General features: G+C 37.2%; 1 protein-coding gene across 1 annotated transcript; it reads left to right on the top strand.

Annotated features, from left to right (window-relative positions):
* The first annotated feature begins 14,824 nt into the window (after nucleotides 1-14,824).
* LOC111915531 (nascent polypeptide-associated complex subunit beta) lies at nucleotides 14,825-16,388 on the top strand. The gene is made up of 6 exons (XM_023911186.3): nucleotides 14,825-14,969; nucleotides 15,305-15,372; nucleotides 15,515-15,663; nucleotides 15,745-15,801; nucleotides 15,926-15,964; nucleotides 16,055-16,388. Exons 2-6 carry the CDS (start codon nucleotides 15,305-15,307, stop codon nucleotides 16,231-16,233), a joined length of 492 nt encoding a protein of 163 aa, XP_023766954.1. The 5' UTR covers nucleotides 14,825-14,969; the 3' UTR covers nucleotides 16,234-16,388.
* The last annotated feature ends 4,792 nt before the right edge of the window (nucleotides 16,389-21,180 follow it).

Here is a 21,180-nt window from a genome sequence, read left to right as displayed (position 1 = left end):
CTGATGAACTCGGCGAGTTCCAATGTGGACTCGGCGAGTAGCTCCAACTCGGCGAGTCCATAGAGGAACTCGACGAGTTCAAGCGTTAGAAAGAGGGAATTTCGGGATTTCTTGTTGTTTTGCTTGAGGATACTTGCCTTAATTGTTTTGGATCTTTAATATTCGAATTTTATCTTATATTCGAGAATATCCTTGATTAAACAAAAGATAATTACCAATTAATTAGATAATAACTTCCTTATATGATTAAAGATTGATTATTTGTATTAATTGGGTAACTTATCTTGCAAGAAATTGAAATTAGGTCAAATATAGATAATGACAAAATTAATTGTTTAATTTCTATTATTTGTTATTTGATCCTTGTGTTGTGAAAAAGTTTCATTTGTGCCCATGCAAGTTTTATGGTTTAAATTTGAACTTACAGGTTTTGCTTTGAAATTTAAATAGTTGAAACCCTAATGTTTTGAAATGTTTCAAAGCTTGCCCTTAAGTTTTGGAATTTAAAAGTTGATTAAAAGGTTAATTTAGAAATGTTGAATTCTAAAACCCTAGTATTGTTTTGAAAAGTTCAAATCACACCCTTATGGTTTTATTAATTAATTAAAGTGTATAATTAAGAGAGATTTAATAAATCCATAAAAGTTTTGGTTTACAATTTAATTAAATCAAAAGTATAATTATTAAATTTGACCACCTAGTATTTTAAAAGTATAAAATACACCCTATACTATATATACCATTAAAAGTCTAATATATATATATATGTATGAGTAAAAGTCAGTCTTACCGTTAGTAGGCCTCATTCACGAAGCTGGTCTATAAAGGGGTGTTTAAGGAAATTGCCTATAAAATGGCGATTGAATGGGTATCCACTCTTACCCACTACACTCTTGACTAGTGAAGGGTCGTTAGCCGAATGGGTAGGATAGGACAGAAACCTTCCATTATAAGTATAATGAAGTACAAAAGTAACTAAATGCTTTCATAAAATTCCCAATCTTAGTTACTTTAGGCAAAAGTGAATTGATGCAATTCCATGAAATTACACTTTGTGCCCTTGCGAAGACGTTAGTGGAGCGTGTGTGGCTAACCGGCACACTAAATGGTTCTAAGAAAAGGTAGCAAAGGGTGACTCAATGTTTGTCATAGTTCGGTGGAGCGTGTGTGGTTAACCGGCACATCGAATAAATGACTGTAACATGTGGGGGCACCATGTAAGTTTGTATGGTTATTCACACCCGCTTTGTGATCCTCGGTATCCCAGTCACAAACTAGAGGGGCATATCGAGATTTAAACATGCCATTGAAAAGTTCAATGAATCTCAAAAGATCTAGGAATTTTCAATAAATTTAAAACGTAAATTTCTTTTTCGTTTTTCTATGGTGGAAATTAGTGAATCGTCATTCACTTACCTTCAAATGTTGTGCAACTAGATTACGGCATCCCTTTTCTAGGTTGTAGAGTATTGTGTTGGGTTCTAGCCTTAATATCTCATTTGGGTGATTTATTAAGGACTCAATCAATCAACTAACTTGAATTTATTTTTCCTCCCGTTTTGTAGATGTCAAAGTATGACAACTATGGTCTTCCCAAATCCCGTGGAACAAGCTTTTCACATGAAGATGATATTCCATGATTCGATCGAGGAATACGAGATCATGCTTCACTTCCTCCACCTCCTCCTATTATTCTCCCTAACCCACAAGTTCAAAAGATTGAAAAGTTCAAACTCACTCAAGCCCTTTTGGCAAGTAAACATGAAGAAGGAAAGTCAGTGTGTGCACACATCCTAGAGATGAAGTCACACATTGATAGATTAAGAATGTTGGGATCTATTGTTTGTGAGGAGCTGGCTGTTGACTGGGTTCTTCAGTCACTTCCTGACTCATATAGTGAGTTCGTAAGAGAGTACTATATGATGAACCACGACGTAACCCTCATTGATCTCACCTATATGCTTATTGCTGCTGAATCAGCAATGATTTGGCGCACTGGAAAAGCAAAGTTGATTGGTGGATCTGCCTTCCAGACCTCTATGGATATAAGCAATGGCAACGAAAGACATGCCATGATTGAAAAGTTTGATCATAAGAGAAAGGCAAAGTCAGAAGTAGTTCCGTGTGTTGTTCCAAAAGAGTCAATTTGCTTTTATTGCCAAGAGAAGGGGCATTGGAGACGAAGCTGCCCTATTTACCTAAGAGATCTAAGAGATGGGAGAGTCAAAACGTATGGCTCTGTTTTAGGTAAAATCCATTAACTAACTCTTTTAAGTTCCTATTCTAGATTCTTAATACATGACGTGATAAGATTACATTTCGATGTCTTGTAGGATCGAAGAAAAGAGAGGAAGCTTAAGGGAAGAAGTGAGCGGAATCTAATTGTGAAGAAATGGATTTCGATCGCATTACTTGAAGATTAGAATCTTAAGCTACTACTTGGAGTTAGAATAAGATTGCTAAAATATATGTATTAACATAGTTTTTCAATTGAATTGCATTGTAAGGACAAATTTTTCCGCAATAAAATAAATTTTGATTTTTATATTATTTATTTATCCTTGCAATGGCGTGTATGAAAAAATTGATGTTTGTAAGTTTCTATTATTAGCAATAATGGATTTGATTCTTAATTATGTTATTTATGGAAATGTCAAGAATTTACCAAATAGGGAAAGTTTCTCATCGCCCAAGTTTCAATTGGATAGAAACTTGGAATCATACAACAAGTATTGCATGATGAATGAGAAATTTCATATTTGGAAATTAGACTAATTCGTTGACAAAGTGTCAAGTGAAGGACTAGGAGATCAAGTACACAAGGTTGTGTGTTGATCAAGTCCACCACAAGAATGACAAAGATATTCGTCATGATTTACTAAAGGCTAAGTAAATATGATTATACTTATGAGACTAAGTGTAATTCTCAGTTGATTGAAAGAGTTTCAATCAATAGCATAACGAATGAGAAGAATCAAATAGGCAGAAAGATAAAAGTTTCTCTATCCTAAGAAGAAGGGAGAGTACCTTTTATTATGTTTTATGATAGGTCTTAATGATTAAGAACCATATCTCAATTGATCCTCTAAGTGAGTCTTAGTGCAATTGTATGTCTGAGAAGAGGAATCAAGAATTGAAGAAATGGTTAAATCAAGAAGTCAATCATACTTTGTTCCAAAACAAGTCTTAGAGTTAAGATTGTGACATTGAGTGACAAGTCTTAAGAAGGTTTATAATATTCATCAAATGTGGAATTTGAAAAAGTTTTCTTATTTTTGAAATTGGCAAGTTGTGATGTCTTGGATAAGACAAAGACCAACTAGGACCAATTTGTGAAATGTTTTGTCTTGATTAAAGCTACACTAACTCTTGAATATTTGTTTGTCGAGAAATGTTTATTGACAAGAAAATCTTATATGTCAAGGAGTCAGTGGGAGTCTTAATGGTCTCGAAAAGTTTCAAGAACTAATCAAGAATAAACCTTATCGATCATCACTAGCACACGAGTTGAGGTTTACAACCTATCGTGTTGACACTATCTTGTTTATGTGCGGTTCCAATTGAGTTAATTATGCATGTGAGTTCTATGAGTTCTCATTTGAACGCATAAAAGGCAAGCACTTAGATCAATGAAAAGTACATTGATAGGAAAGGGTGAGCTGCTTAACTACTTGGAAGACATGGTGGGCAGCCGTGTTACCATAAGGCAAGAAATCGAGATTGAAAAGGTTCGGTCCATATGAGTTTAGGTTTGTCGCAAACTTTGGTTTTGACAAATTCGCATGGATAGGAACACATACACCATTAAAATCTTGTAACAGCCCGGATTTCCAGGTATCTTTTATGTTTATGTTTTTGGTGTTTTGAGAGGGGACTCGGCGAGTTGGAGCTCAGACTCGCCGAGTAGGATCGCGGTTCTGGTCGCGGGTTCGCGCCTGGACTCGGCGAGTCTGCGCTGTTTAATGAAACCCTAATTTCTCGGGTTTGGGACCTATTTAAAGGGCCTTATGGCCGTCATTTGTGCTCACCAGTCCCTTGAGTGAAACCCTAATCGAGTGTGAGCGTTTGGAGCAAAGTAGGAGGCCATTATTGATCTTGGAGGTGTCATCTTGCAAGGGAAAGGGACGATCAGCTAAGGGGAAAGCAAGGGGAGCCATTTTCTGAGAGTTTGGAGTCCAGAGCATCACTATTGTGGTAATATCTTTGAGCTATCCTCTTCTACGTTGATGTTTATTTGATTTAGGGTTTATTGAACCCTTTTGTGGCTAGATCTAGAGCCCCCTTGGCCCCTTAAGCGATTTAGACCATAGATCTGGACCCTTGGAGGTCCAGAGTGTCCCTTTGTCCAAGCTTTCTGTGAATCAATGGAGGTTTTGGATTGGAATCCTTATGCCTTGGGTCAAAATGCTATTTATGAGCCATGGGGTGTGTTGTGAACACCAAGATAAGGGCTTTACATGATGAATCAGTCTAGGAAGGCCAGATCTATGAATTGTTGGAGCAGATATGACCTTAGAAGCGAGTTTGAGTGATTGCATGGCATGGACTCGGCAAGTCCGATGAGCAGACTCGGCGAGTAGCTTGAAGATTGCCCTTAGATCGGCCAGTGAGTGGTCCAGTCGAGTCATAGGTTGACTCAGTGAGTCATGACGAGTTAGAGAGGGTGGTCAGGTGGACTGAGTCGAGCTGGGACTCGCCGAGTTGTTCTTGAGACTCGGCGAGTTGAGTCGGGGTGGCCCCGCGATTCTTCCAGGTGGAACTCGTCGAGTCAAGGGGAGTACTCGACATGTCAAAAGGGAATTCCGGAGAGGTTGGTGAAAACGTCTAGACTCGCCGAGTCGCCATAGTGCACTCGCCGAGTCCAGTCAAAGTTGACCGTTGACCGTTGACCAGAGTTGACCAGTGTTAACTTCTTAGGGGTAGTCAACCTTAGTGTAAAGAGTGTTAATTAGAGACATATGATGTTATAGGAGGATTATAGCTCGGAGGATCGAGCACGAGGGATTCCAGGATTGTGAGTCATCGAGATACGCAAGGTGAGTCTTCTCACTATACTTTACCTTGAGTAGGTAATCAGAGTTATGTGTCAGAGTATGTGTATGTTATGTGTATGATATGTGTTGTACTGCATGATGTCTATGTGATTTATGTTGTGCATGTTTATAGAGTTGGAACCGGAAGGTTCCCAGAGTTAGAACCTGAGGGTTCACAGAGCTTGGGTGCACGGACCCACAGAGTTATAGCCTCGAGTGGCTAATATATATATATATATATATATATATATATATATATATATATATATATATATATATATGTGTGTGTGTGTGTGTGTTTATGTGGTATTTTGGGGAACTCACTAAGCTTTGTGCTTACAGTGTTAGTGTTGTTGTTTCAGGTACTAGCGATTACCGTGGGAAGGCGCCGGCTTGATCTGTACACACGTATGGGATTTTTGATATACATTGATCTTGGGATTTTGTATAATGTGAATTGAGATTTAAACTTGATGTCTTTATGGAAAGTTAATGAGATATGTTTTTATAAATTTTGAAAAATTATTTTGAAATTTACGGTGTTACAAATCTAAGTGTCATAAGATTCCCTCCTTCATGAAAATGATTGTGAGGAAATGTTTTCACTAAGAGAGATTTTAAGAAGATATTGATTGTGAAAATTGTATTCTCGAATTCGATTATGGTTACAGTATCCCTTTCCATGATTCGATTTGTGAGATTTGGCAATTAGTCTGAATTGTTTAGACACACATATGAGCCATCTAAGGCAAAGGTGTATAAGGTTGAGAAGCTTAGATAAAGGATTATCAAAGCATTAGGTATTAGAAATATGAACTTAAGAAATTCAATAGGTATTGTTTTTCTGGAAGTTAAGTTGTTTTCTGAATACATGTCAAAGCTAGTAGGAGCATAAGTGTTTTGCTTATATGATAATAATCATCATGATAGTGGGAGCATAAATGTTGTGCTTGTATGATTATTAAGTCAAGTATTGCAAGTTAGCAATATTAATTATAGAAAACAAGAGTTATACTTTGCAAAGTCGCAAGGGTTGAATAGTTGTTTTGCTATAATTAAGGGATAGAATATTATGCTTCATTTCAAATATCTAAAGGCTTAGGTTGTGGAATGTTAATAAATTTAGTCAAGGATACATAGTGCGTTCTCAAAATTTCGATTATGATTGTGGCATAGTTCGAATTGTGATATCTTGACACATAAAATATTATGGCAACAGATTAATAAAGTATCAGATCTTTATGTAAGACATTATGCATCGTGTCCCATACACTTCGGGTAAAGGATCGATTGCAAATGCTATAATATTTGACAATTCTAAAATTTTCCAAATGTCTAGCGCATTTTGAGGGAAAAAGGACAAGAATCGGTTTTGACTAAAATAATTAAACAACTATCAAAGGACGATCCAAAGCTCGTTGATGATTGGTCGCTTGTGAGTAGTTGGAAGTATAGTATTGGATGGACCATATCGACATTATTATGAATAGATAAGATTCTATTAAGAATGAATTGTCATATGGCAAATATGGAAATGTTTCCATGTTGGGAGTTGGATATTAAGAATCTATGTCTAGATTAGAAACTTTTTATGCAAGAAGGATGTTAAAAGGAATGTACTTTGAGTGAGAGACATCATATCTATAGACTTGTTTCTGATAGAGATTGGCCAAGTCTTGATGATTTTGAGCTATGACTTTACGAAAGAATCATCGCATAAAATGTTAGAATCTAGCATAAGTAACAAGAATTTGATATTCTTACACTTATGATAAGGATTGGGAGTTGTGAAATGAGTATGATTAGAAATATGTTCATTTGATCTATTTCACAAAGTAAGGACCGTAGATAAACAGTGTGTGCATGTTGAGAGCATGGGACAAGTGTAGTTATAATTCAAGTAAGAAGTTGATTACCCGAAACAACAAATAATGAGTAATCAATATGGTGATTAAATAAAATGTTTTATTTATACCCAGAGTTTGGGGCCATATGGGATTAGTATTATTCTTGTGTTTCACTTTGCATGTTTTGACTTCCTGAATAATTAAATTGGTTCAGAACAATCAAATTATTCAAACGGACCACAGTCGTTCATATGTTGGAAGTAGGTATGAATGAAGATTGTCGTGAATTGGTGTGTGGATTGTCTAAAGTGTATTAGACATAAGCAAATGTTTACTGCAATGTTCATGAGTGCTTATGAATATGATTGAGCATTGGATTAAACCCACGCTCACTTGGATCACTTCATGGATTTTATCAAGAGTGATTAGTGAGACGATAATATCTTATATTCTTGAAACCGAGATGTGTGAGTTGTATCTTGCGAGTCGGTTACACATTGATAATATGTAAACGCACCAGTAACTTGGTGTTATAAAACATATTATTGTGTGTGATTTGGTTAGTGAGTGCAAGCAAACATTGAATCAAAGTTTATCCGTTCCTTTTATCCAAATTAGGATGAAAGCGATATCTATGGGCCCCTCAATGATTTAGTGATGACACTAAGTGCTTGGCCAAGCCGGGACTAATTTGATGTGTTCAAATGTAGTCTGTTGTCAGTCGTCATAAATCGGAAATCAGGAAACGATATAGAGAGAATGATTGAAATCCATGTCTCAAGTTTATACGATATCTAGAATGGAGGAATATATGATCCCTTATCTAAAGGACGCGGATCTGATAAGATCATAGTTAACATCGGCTTTTGAAAGCTATGATTGTAGATCAGGATCTGAAGTCATACGCATAATAGTTATTAGACTTATCCAAGTGGGAGACTGTTGGATTAGTGTCTAAGTCCATAACTATTTTGTTATGTACTTGACCCGATGGTGCATGGTCCTTTTGGGTTGCATTCACCAAAGCAACTTGATAGGATGAATTATGGAGAGAAATGATTAATTATGATTTATTAATATATTATGAGAATAATATATTAAAGGAGAAATTATATTGTTTAATTAATATTAGTCAAGAATTAATTGATAATTAATTTTGTGGCTAAAAGAGATTAATTAAACTTAAGGGATTGGAACTGTAATTATAAGATAATTACATTTGGGCTATGGATCACCTTGGAATAATAGGTTGGACGATTCTATGGGGAAACCCATTAGAAATCGTCCAAGGGATATTATAAAAGGGTCCATGGGCTGCTTAGGGCTTAAGCAGTCAGATTAGGGTTTCCTAGTTGAAAACCCTAATAGCCTACATGTATATATAGTACCCTTAAGCCCCAAAAACGTGGTGAAGGTGTTCCTTAAGGTTTCCACACGTTTTGGGTAGCCTCCTCTCTCTTATTCTTCATCCTCTTGCTCTTGGTGTTTGTGACCCATTAGAGGAGTGACAATTGTGACTCTAAGCTTTCTAAAGTCATTATAAGGAGGATTTGAGATTGTTATTGCTACATAACAATCAAGGTAAGATCTAAACCCCATTCTTATGTTAATATGATTAATAGTATGCTAGAACTAGGGTTTAAAGTCTTGGATGAATTGCATGTACAATAGAGAAACCTAGATCCAAGCATTAGGGTTTGCATGAGCACATAGGATGTTCTTATGGCTAAAACCCATCAGTTGGATCGTCCTCTCAATTTGGAGATTGTCAATGATAGGTCGGTAGGGTCGCAAGGATTCATCGGGATTGTACTCTTCAGTTGTTCAACGAGCAGTATCCAGTGGATTTGGTTCTTATCCCTCTGCGTGGGAACAAGGTTATCGTGGGCATGGATTGGTTGAGCCCTAATGGGGAAGTGCTCAATTGTGAGCAACAGTTGGTTCGGGTGAGGACCCCAAGTGGGGGAGAGTTAGTGATTCCGGGTGAGAGACCGCAATATGGGGCGATCGTGTGTTCTGTAGCGAGGGCCAGTCGTTACGTTCATCAGGGTTGTGTGGGTTTCGTCGCCTATGTCATGGATGTTGGATTAATGTCTAAGTCCATAACTATAATTGGTAAGACTTGACCCGACCCGACATGGTCCATTTGGGTTGCATGGCATCATGCGCTTGGATAGACTATAATGAGAGAAATAAGACACTTATGGTTATTAATATATTATAAGTTCTAGTATATTAATAATAAGAATAATAAGATTATTTAATTAGTATTGATCAAGAATTAATCTAGGATTAATTAAGTGATCAAAAGAAGATTAATTAAATATATGGGTTGATTGTGTAAATCATCCATACTTGTATAGTGGGCTAATGCTCCATGGATAATCAAGTTGGGCTAAAACCCATAGGATGGTCCATGGATGCTCCATGGTGTATTTGAACCCATGGATCCAAGGAAATGGAAAGTCATGACAATTAGGGTTTACCCTAATTGTAACACTATATAAAGATCTTATTCTTGACAAAATCGGCGACTAGTATCATACTTAGTGAGAAAAGAAAGGGCTAGCCGATTTTCATGAGTGTAGAATTCTCTCAAGTTATTCCAAATGTATTTGGTGTTGTGTGAACCATTTGAGGTGTCACACTTGGGGCACTAGGAACTCAAGCTTCATGAAGACTTTCTACATGAAAGAGGTATGTATTCTATCTTGTTATATTCATTATTTTATATGCTAGATTAGGATAATACCTTGGATGTTCATATTTGCATGTATAATAGAGAAAACATAGATCCAAGGTATTTAGGGTTGCATGTACACTTAGGAGTGTTAGAATGCTCAAAACCCAACAATGGATACCCGGATAAGGGTAAGGCGATCATGGGCTATGTGCCGATTGTGTGCGAGTATCCAGATGTATTCCCGGAGGATTTGCCTGGGGTATCACCGGAGAGGCAGGTGGAGTTCAGGATCGATTTGGTTCCAGGTGTGGCTTTGATAGCCAAAGCATCTTATCGGTTGGCTCCTCCCGAGATGCAGGAGTTGTTTACACAGCTGCAGGAGCTATTAGACAAAGGGATTCATTAGACCGAACAATTCACCTTGGGGAGCCCCGATTTTGTTTGTGAAGAAGAAGGACGGATCCCATCAGATGTGTATTGACTACCGAAAGTTGAATAAGGTAACGGTGAAGAACCATTATCCATTCCCGAGGATTGATGATCTTTTCGACTAGCTTCGGGGTGTGTCTTGGTTTTCAAAGATTGATTTGCGGTCGGGCTATCATCATATGAGGGTCAGGGATGAAGATGTGCAGAAGACAACTTTCCGGACTCGCTATGACCATTATGAGTTCGTGGCAATGTCATTTGGGCTCACCAATGCTCCTATCGCGTTCATGGACCTCATGAACCGGATATACATACCGATGTTGGATAGGTATGTGGTAGTCTTTATTGATGATATATTGGTTTATTCCAAGACGCAAGAGCAACATGAGGAACACTTGAGGGGCTGCTGGAGACTTTGAGGAGGGAGATACTTTTCGCAAAGTTCTCCAAATACGAGTTTTGGTCACTCGAGGTGCAGTTCTTGGGGCACCTTATTAATCGACAGAGTATTTTGGTCGATCTGGCCAAGGTCGAGATCGTGATGCAGTGAGAGGTTCCGAGGTCTCCATCTGAGATTTGAAGCTTTCTTGGTTTGGCGGGTTATTATCGAAGATTTATCCAGGATTTCTCCAAGATTTTTGTTCCATTGACCCAACTGACCAAGAAGTCGGTGATATTTTGTTGGGGGCCTGAGCAGCAGGCAGCTTTTGAGACTCTTAGACAACGATTGTGCGAGGCTTCGATTCTGACCCTACCTGAGGGTGTCGATGATTTTATGGTCTATTGTGATGCTTCGATCACAGGTTTGGGTGCAGTTATGATGCGGTGGGGGCGTGTGATTGCATACACTTCGAGGCAGCTGAAGCTTCATGAGGCGGATTATTTGACGCATGATTTGGAGTTAGGGGCAGTGGTTTTTACCCTCATGATTTGGCGACACTACCTCTATGAGGTTCGTTGTACTATTTACACTAACCACAAGAGCCTGAGGTATTTGATGGATTAACCTAATTTGAATATGAGGCAGCGTCGTTGGTTGGATGTGGAGAAGGATTATGATTGTGAGATCTTGTACCACCCGAGGAAGGCCAATGTAGTGGCTGATGCTCTTAGCCGCAAGGCGGTCGCGGCTCCGATCAGGGATATATGTTTGAGGATGATTATGATTACTCCATTGCTGGAACGGATCTGGGAAGCTCAGGTCGAGGCTATGAAGGAGGAGCGTCGAAAGTGTGAGCGAATTGTGGGTCAGGCGGCTTCCTTCGATTATGATAGACGCGGATTGTTGACCCTACATCGGAGGGTCTGAGTTCCTTATAGGGGTGGTGTGCACCAAGTTCTGATGGATGAGGCTCACAAGTCGAGATTCTCCATTCATCCCGGGGCGACGAAGATGTACAGGGATCTTCCCCTGATTATTGGTGGCCCTGCATGAAGCGGGATATAGCGTGGTTTGTGGAGCGTTGCTTGACTTGTAGGAAAGTAAAGGTCGAGCATCAACGACCTCACGACAAGTTGCAACCATTGGAGATTCCCGTATGGAAATGGGAAGACATCACGATGGATTTTATCACGAAGCTCCCTAGGACAGCGCACGGAGTAGATTCTATTTGGGTCATCGTGGATCGATTGACTAAGAGCGCACATTTTATTTCGATCCATGAGAGTATTTTTGCCGAGATGCTAGCCGAGATTTATGTTCGGGAGGTGGTGACACATCATGGAGTGTCGATATCAGTAGTTTCAGACCAGGATGTTTGCTTTACTTCCAGATTCTGGAAGCGGTTCCATGACAAGATGGGTACTCGTCTCCATTTCGGTACAACTTTCCACCTGTACACCGATGGGCAGAGTGAGCGGACGATTCATACTCTTGAGGTTATGTTGCGTGCGTGCGTATTAGATTTTGGTGGGAGTTGGGATACGTATCTTCCATTAGCGGAATTTTCGTATAACAACAAATATCACGCTAGCATTGGTCGACCTCCTTTTGAGATGTTCTACGGGAGGAAATCTAGGACCCCGATTTGTTGGGCGAGGTCGGTCAGCGAGCCATGGGGAGTACCGAGGTGGTACTCAAGACTATTGAGGTGATTCAACAGGTTCGGAGTAGGCTTCAGAAAACTCAGAGTCGGCAGAAGAGCTATGCCGACAAGCGCCAGTCAGATTTAGAGTTCCAAGTGGGAGATATGGTTCTCCTGAAGGTCTCACCTTGGAAAGGTGTCATGCGGTTCAGGAATTGGGGAAAGTTGGACCCCAAGTATATCGGTCCTTTTAGGGTTTTGGTTTGGGTGGGTCGAGTTGTGTATCGTTTGGATCTTCCAGCCGAGCTCAACCAGATTCATAGCACTTTCCATGTCTCTCAGCTGCGAAAGTGTTTGGTTGATGATTCCGCAGTTGTACCCTTTGAGGATATTCAGGTCGATGATAGCCTGAATTATGTCGAGAGTTCGGTGACAATATTAGATCGGAAGACGAAAACCTTGAGGAACAAGGTGTTGGAGCTTACGAAGGTGCAGTGGCTACACTGCAAGGAGTCGGAATGGACTTGGGAGCCCGAGGAGGAACTGAGGGAGCATTGCTCGGGATTGTTCGAGGATGCAAACTTCAAGGACGAAGTCTGAGACAAGTGGGGGAGAATTATAATGCCTGGTTCCTGTTATGTATTTAAACTTTTAATTTATTCAATTTTATAGGGCAACTCAACGAGTTAATAGCCCCGAACTCATCGTGTTGAAATGTTATGGACCGCGTATTTGAAGTGACCAACTCGACAAGTTGGGAGGTCTCAACTCGACAGTTGGCTGGAAGAAATGAAATCCTAATTCTGGGGTTTTACACCCTATTTAAACAACTTAAACCCCACAAGTTGGCCTCATTTCCAACATCCATTGTGTTAAACCCTAACCTCGAAACCTTAAGGCACTTTTGAATGTTTGTGAGCTATTTTGAGTGTTTTTATGTGCGTGTTTGAAGCCATTGGAAGAAAGGGAAGCGTGGTGATACGAGAAGGACCTGCTAAATCTCGAATCTTTGCTTCAATTTTGATACAATTATGGAATAAAGTCTCAAACTTGCTTAGTTTATGCTTAGATCTCCTTATTTGGATTATTTTTCATGTTTAACCGAGATTAAGTGTTTGATGGGAGCTGGTCGTCCCATTGAGATAACCCTTTTAGATCTATAGTCCTCTTGAGCTGCTATGGCATAAAGGTGCCAACTTTATGGTCCTAAGAGCTCCATGCATCCTTTAAGCCTTTGATTTGGCCTTTTAATCTTCATTTGGCCATGCATGTGAGTAAAGTTGAAGACTTTGCGTGATTTTTTAGTCTGTAAGGTCCAGATCTGTGTTCATGAGCTTTATCTTGAAGATATGGTGGTTTTTGGATTAAGACATAAGCCTTTTAGGATTAGGGTTTGAGCTTAATGTATTTGGGGTGGTTCTTAATGGGTAAAGTTGGAAACTTTACCCTTCTAGACGTAATATCAGTCTAGATCTGAAATATAAGGCTTTGGTTTGAAGAATAGTGGCTTAATGCATTAAGTGGGTTGGCTGATCGAAGAACTCGATGAGTTCTTAAGGGAACTCGGTAAGTTGGGTTGGGTTTGTCCCGATTCTGTTGAAAAAGGAGGAACTCGACAAATTAAAGGGAAACTCAACGAGTCGGATCGAAATATCGCGATTATGTGCTTAATGGAAACTCGACGAGTTGTGGGATAACTCGAAGAATTGAGTCAACTCGGATCGTTGAATTTGACTTTGACTTTGGCATACTCACAACTGCATACTCACAAAACTTCTCTTTTTCACATTAAAGAGCTTAATACATCGACTTAATGCGTCCAATTGCAGTTTCCAAGGCCAAAATATCGCTAAGAGTCATAAAGTTTCCAACTTTATGACCTTGCATGTCCAATAAGTCACTTAAAAGTCAGCGAAAAAGACGTACTCACCCTTTTAGGTAGAACTTTTTATTATAATGGTTAATGTTTAACTCTCGTCAGAATATTTTTTTCACAAATAACATCTAAAAGGTTAATCCGGTGGTTCAAACTCACTTAAAAGTTAATAGAAAGGACGTACTCACCCTTTTAGGAAATGTTATTGTGGTTTAGAAGCTTGATTTGTACAACAAATAAATGAAGACCCCTACAATGTCGATACAAGAAACGCTCAATGAGTTTTAACCATTAAATCGACCTTGTAGGAGTCTTCATTTACTTGTTGTACATATCGAAATTTTAAACAACAATAACATCTTCTGAAAGGGTGTAAGTGAGTTTCAACCATTAGATCGATCTTCATTTATTTATTGTACAAATCGAACTTCTAAACCACAATAACATCTTTTGAATCGGTAAATTGGTTGACATTGAAAAAAATTATATAATATAATGACATAATTGAGAAAATAAACTCGATGCCAAAATCGAAATTTTGTAGTAATGTAGTAACTTTCTTACAAATTTAAACTGGAGTCAAAATCGAAATTTTGATAAACTTAGTAATTTTATTGCAATTCAAGAAAAGTGGTTACCGGAAGAATAAAAAAGAACTAGTCATTTGGTTGATATTGCAACAAAGTTATAAATATAATGACATAATTGCAAAAAAAAAAAAATCAGTATCAAAATTGAATTTTTATGGTAATATAATCGATTTTTTTTTTACAATTAACCGTATTATACAGTATTATACATGACAATTATTTTTACGTTACAAAGTAAATAACACGGGAATTTCGTAATTTGGTCATAGATACGTGATGATTGATCAAAATTGCTATTTACATCACACAAGAGAAAACAAGGGAATTTTGTGAAATTCTACTGTAGTACAGGGTAGGAATGTGAAACTTTTTGTAGCGGCGGCATATATAAACCCCCAAGATTGACGCTAGGGTTTTATCTGTTATCCCAGACCTCCTCCGTCACTCTCAGCTTGCGTTCGTCGCTCTATATCTTATCAACGCCAAGGTAAATGTTTTTCCGCCTTCAATTACCATCTGATTTCATAAATCAATTCAATATATCTCGACTGTAAATCTTTTTCTGTACAATAGCTTAGGTAATTTTACGATTCGGTTTCTATAGTCTGTTTTAATAATTGAGAGCTGTGAGCCGAAATTAAAAGGTTGTTTGATTTAGGAGTGTGATTATCGACTGTGCTAGGGATGTATGTTTAGCATTTAATATGTTGATGTTTAAGGTCGCCATTTGTGAAGTTACTACTGATTATAAGATTATAAGTTTGCATTTACATTTGATTATTGATACTTTATCCACATCTATCTTTCTATTGCTTGTGGCAGATGAATGTTGAAAAGCTACAGAAGATGGCAGGTGCTGTGCGCACTGGTGGGAAGGGAAGCGTGAGAAGGTCTGTCTCTAATATGTTGTCGTGCTTTAGAGATGTGTGTTTGCTTATCTTTGTTTTTATTTAAATGAGGAAATAGACAAAAGAGAATGTATCTGTATTGAATTGTTGTTGTTTACATCTTCAATTTGATCTAAACCTGCAGAAAGAAGAAGGCTGTACATAAAACAACCACCACAGATGACAAGAGGCTGCAGAGCACTTTAAAGAGAATAGGTGTAAACGCAATACCAGCAATTGAGGAAGTTAATATTTTTAAGGATGAAACAGTTATTCAGTTCTTAAACCCTAAAGGTACCAATTTTAACTCTTATCCTTTTATTATAACTACAAGTTAACAGAAGAAATCAATAATCTTTGTTCATATGTCTTCAGTTCAAGCCTCTATCGCTGCCAACACATGGGTTGTTAGTGGTACTCCTCAAACAAAGAGTAAGTTGCCTTTAATATATCTTGCTTATATTATTAAGATTTTTTTTCGACTTAATGGGGGATATTGCTATGTTTAATATGAATGGTGTATGATAATATCTGTTTTTATTATGTTTTATTTCAGAATTACAAGATATTCTCCCTGGCATCCTCAACCAGCTTGGTATGTCTAAACACCACCATGTTTTGAATTAGATTTTGTGTTTGTTTTTTGGTGATAAAAAGATGACATTTTTTTAATTGTTTGTTACAGGACCAGATAACTTGGATAACTTGAGAAAGTTAGCAGAGCAGTTCCAGAAGCAGGTGCCAGGTGGTGCTGAAGCAGCTGCTGCCACGTCAGCACAAGTGGACGATGATGATGATGTCCCAGAACTTGTGGCAGGTGAAACCTTTGAGGCTGCCGCTGCAGAGGAAGGACAAAAGTCATAGGTTCTTTGAGGTTGTTACATTTTATATTTGCATCATTTATTGTTTTGAACCATTATTTTTCTTTATTTGATACGTTCCATTTGGATGTGCTCTTTTTGTAACTTGTAGGAATATGTATGGTGTTTTAGTCATTTTGTTCTACTTGTTTTGATCAATTCGCCCTCTAAAGTTATTTGTAAAATTTTCCACTATTTATAATCCCCAAAGTACCTCTATCTTCAACTATAATACCAAAAAAACCAAAATTGTAACTTTCAACTGTCAAATCATGAAATTTACACATAAAATACACATGTTGACTTTAATAACTTGGTGATTCTAACTGTTTTGTATCACACATTAAAAGTCACAAAATCAAATTAGGTGTCATCAAAAGAATGCATAATAAGATCATCGTTCATTAAGTGTGATATGAGATGTAGCATTCATCAAACAACGAATTCGATGAATAGATAAGACATTGTAACCAAGTTGAATTCATTTCTTTCATTTTGCACCAAATCAAGATTACAACTCAATTCTCGTAATCAGATTGAGCCCATATATTTAGTACAAGTTACCTGTAGTTCTTTGTGATGCATAACAAATTGGCATCCTCATTTCATAATCTATTTGATCACAAATTATGTTATTCTTTATCAAACGAAAATTTTCCAAAATATGTAATGCACCCATCTTTAACATAAGTTTGCACATTTTATGTAATCATACAATTGGCGTAAATATTAGTTTTATAAGATAAGATAAATACATCTCTATGTTTTCATCCACATGGTAGTAAAAATTCCCAAAACATGTAATGCACCCATCTTTAACATAAGTTTGCACATTTTATGTAATCATATAATTGGCGTAAATATTAGTTTCATAAGATAAATACATCTCTGTTTTCATCCACATCGTAGTAAAAATTCCCAAAACATGTAATGCACCCATCTTTAACATAAGTTTGCACATTTTATGTAATCATACAATTGGCGTAAATATTAGTTTTATAAGATAAATACATCTCTATGTTTTCATCCACATCGTAGTAAAAATTCCCAAATCATGTAATGCACCCATCTTTAACATAAGTTTGCACATTTTATGTAATCATACAATTGGCATAAATATTAGTTTTATAAGATAAATACATTTATATGTTTTTATCCACATCGTAGTTACTTATGTTGTGTTTCACATGTCACAGCTAACTGATAAACTAGTTTATTTTTCGAGTTTTTTTAAGTTGTCATGTTTGGCAAACCAAAAAACTAATTAAAAATGCTACTTATATTAGTTTTTCAAGAGTTTTATTTTTTTATTTTTATTTTTTTATTTTTATTTTTTATTTATTTATTTATTTATTATTTTTTTTCTTCTAAATATACCCTCAATTAATTATAGAAAACTCATTATCCTAAATGTCATTTCATATCATTTTATATATTTAAGCTAACTTATCAATTAGCTTATAAGTTCGCAGCTAGCTTTTCACCTATCAACTATCTTTTTAGCTAATATGCCAAACATAGTCTTAATTGATACCTTCAAATCGCTTTAACAAACGCCACCTCTTAGTGATTGCTTATACATCTTCATTGCTAGCATAAAATACACTATTTATTTGTCAACCATAATCTGAAAAACTAATAAACAAACCTCATATTGTATTAATGAGCTTGTTTTATTAATACCTTTGAACGAATTGAGAAGCTTATAATATTGTATTTAAGCTCGGAATTCGATCTTTGAAAAGCGACCAAATATGCTACACATGAAGAGACTTACTTTTGGTCGAATGTCACAACTCGAGAATCAATTGTGTAAGGTAAAATACTAAGCAATGTCCTAAATCAAATGCATCATGAATAAAGGTAGATATCAATCCCCTTAGAGTTTGCTTATCTCTTATAAGCTATATGTACTTTGAAGACAAATTAATTAAATAATTGCTACATTATATTAGATCATGAGGATAAATAAAGAAAGGAACATGAAGCTGTTCAGAATGTTTACATAAGGAAGATAGTGTAACTGTTAGGTCCGGTAAAAATAAAATGAAATTGTATGCTTAATTAAACTTGGTATGTTTTAAAGAAGGGATTTGTACGTTGGGTATAGATAATACATAATTAAGTGAAGTGATATCATCAAATATGGTTTTGTTGAAAGCCATGAGCTTAAAACTATTGCCATGGAGCTGCTTGTGAAAGCTATATATATATATATATATATATATATATATATATATATATATATATATATATATATATATATATATATATATATATATATATATATATATATATATATATATATATATATATATATATAGGATCTTACATGATAAAATGTCCATTTTATTTCCATAATACGATATCTTATTAGCCAATAATCTTTTACAATTATTCCATAAAATTACATATGATAACATACTTAGACAAATAATATTCAAAACGCTATGCCATTATCTAATAGTTGTAAAACACTTAACACAAGCTTATGCAAAAGGATATCCAATTGACTTTAAACCCCGCACAACCCAACGTGGTGATATAGGCTACAAACAAAAAGTGATATTCCTAAAAGGAACTCCATTATTAAAATATCAATTACAGTTAAGAAAACTAGATGTGTACATAAAACATATTAAAAATATAATAAAACAATGTTATTCTGAAAATTTGTTACTGACGACGCACAATTTATATGACTGAGTCCAGTCCAATGTCATTGACCGCATACCAATCACATCGGACTCGGGGGACTTGATGATATTAGGTCCATTAGCATGGCCTAGACAACTCTAGCGTGCCAGCCTTGTCTGGCGCTCTCCTGTCATCCCTGTCTGGCACTCCCTTGCTAGCCTTGCTTGGCGCTCTTCTGACAGCCGCGCCTGACAAGCAGACACTCCATTGCCATCCTTGTCTGGCTCTCTCCTGTCAGCCCTGCCTGGCGCTCCCTTGCTATCCTTCCTTAGTGTGCGCGCGCCCGCTAACCTCACCCGACGCCCCTAGGCGACCTAGCCCAAGTCTTTGCTAGTTGGGCCTGAATTGGGTTGGACCAAGGACTGACTTAATTCCCCTTGACCTATTTATCCACTATAAAGTGTATAATACCTCCTCCATTGAGAGGGACCTCCTCCGGTGGCTAAGCCGCCACCCAGGACCTTTTCCCGGTGGCTCAGCCGCCACTCTAGACTCTGACCGGGTGACTAAGCCGCCACCCTCTGCCTTTAGCTACCATACAACACCACCAGCACCAAAATGGTTCTCTCAAGCTAAGGAGAACCATCTCATCTCTACCAACCGATCTAACTTGATTGTCGGAGCCTACTCCCTGGGCACCGTCCCTAGGGCGATTCTAACGACTCTCTCTATGACTCTCAGATCTCCGTCGTAGCAGAAGTCCAGAAGAGTTGTCGGAGATCCATGTCGCATCAGTTACAATTTTGGGAGAAAAACCAAACAACAACTAAATTAGAAATGAAAGATAAAGATAAAGAGATGATAATCAAACCAATGAGATATAATCCTCATGATCAAAATGAATTTAAAATACAAACAAAAGAATTGTTAGATCTTAAATTAATCAAACAAAGTCATAGTCCATATAGTTCTTCTGCCTTTATGGTTAGGAAACATGTTGAAATAGCTAGAGGAAAAGCTTGAATGATGATAAATTATGAATAATTAAATGACAATACTGTATTTGATGGATACTTTTTACCACATAAAGAAAGTCTAATCAATTGGATTAGACATAAAAAGATATTTTCAAATTTTGATTGTAAAAGTGGATTTTTGGCAAATAAAAATGCATCCAAATAGTATTTCATACATTGCATTTCGACACCACAAGGACAATATGAATGACTTGTTATGTCTTTTGGATTAAAAAAATGCTCCACAAATATTTCAAAGAAAAATGGATAATATATTTAAAAATCATGATTTTTTTTGTTTATGTTGACGATATTTTGGTATTATCAAATGATATACAATTGCATTTACGACATTTAAACATATTTGAAGATTTATGCATTACAAATGGATTAGCTTTATCTGAAAAGAAAACTTAATCATTACAAGATCAAATAGAATTGATTCGTATCCAACTTCTTTGTTGGAGACTTGGAAGTCGAATCTCAGGGCGTATGTGATTTCTTCTCCACTTGGGTTCTTAAGGATTAAGCCTGATCGATATCCTTCTTTATTCACAACACCATCGGTGTGTAGTTCTCAAACGTCTTTGCTTGCTTTTGGTTCCGATGGGTCTATCGGTATGATTGTCGGTATGCCTCTGAGTGTATCGGGGATTTCTGCTAAAAAGTCTGCCAAGGCCTGAGCCTTAATGCTGGCGTGTGGTCGATAGTCTATGTTATGCTCCCCTAAATCGATGACCCATTTAACTAGTTGTCCCGACCTCTCTGGCCTTAGCAGGACTTGCTTCATCGGGAAACTAGTTAGGAATGTTGTGCTCTTGGAAGTAGTGTCGGAGACGCCTGGCCGTATAGATCAATGCAAGGACCAATTTCTCTAAGATTGGGTAGTTGATATCAGGGGTCTGCAACGCCTTACTTACGAAATGTATCAGCAACTGTTTTTTTATTCCTTTCAACAATTAGCACCGACGATATGGCTTCGTCGGATGCTGCAAGGTATACTTGCAGGATCTCTCTTGGCAGCGGGACTTCCATGACTGGTAGTTGATGAAGGGCTTCCTTCAGGCATTCTAGGCCGTTATCATTCTCCACTGTCCATTTAAATTGGTTTTTGTCGACACATCCCTTTAGAGTGTGGAAGAGTGGGACATCCTTTTCAATTGACCTAGCAATGAATCTACCACGCGTCGTTAACCTTCCATTGATCTCCTGGACCCCCTTTATATTGTGGGGAAGTTTGGAGTCGAGGAATTCCTGGATCTTGGCTTGGTTCGGCGCGATCCCTTCTCTAGTTATCT

The sequence above is a fragment of the Lactuca sativa genome, chromosome 5 (genome assembly GCF_002870075.4).
Source record: "Lactuca sativa cultivar Salinas chromosome 5, Lsat_Salinas_v11, whole genome shotgun sequence".
Taxonomy (NCBI): Eukaryota; Viridiplantae; Streptophyta; class Magnoliopsida; order Asterales; family Asteraceae; genus Lactuca; species Lactuca sativa.
The sequence above is the reverse complement of the archived record's forward strand: the minus strand, read 5'-3'. Positions and strand labels throughout refer to the sequence as shown.

Excerpts from the sequence above, each read along its gene's own strand:
- LOC111915531 (XM_023911186.3), top strand. The coding sequence starts at position 15,305 with ATGAATGTTGAAAAGCTACAGAAGATGGCAGGTGCTGTGCGCACTGGT. Across the intron at positions 15,373-15,514 it reads GGGAAGGGAAGCGTGAGAAG|AAAGAAGAAGGCTGTACATA; the intron begins GTCTGTCTCTAA and ends CTAAACCTGCAG. Across the intron at positions 15,664-15,744 it reads TCAGTTCTTAAACCCTAAAG|TTCAAGCCTCTATCGCTGCC; the intron begins GTACCAATTTTA and ends ATATGTCTTCAG.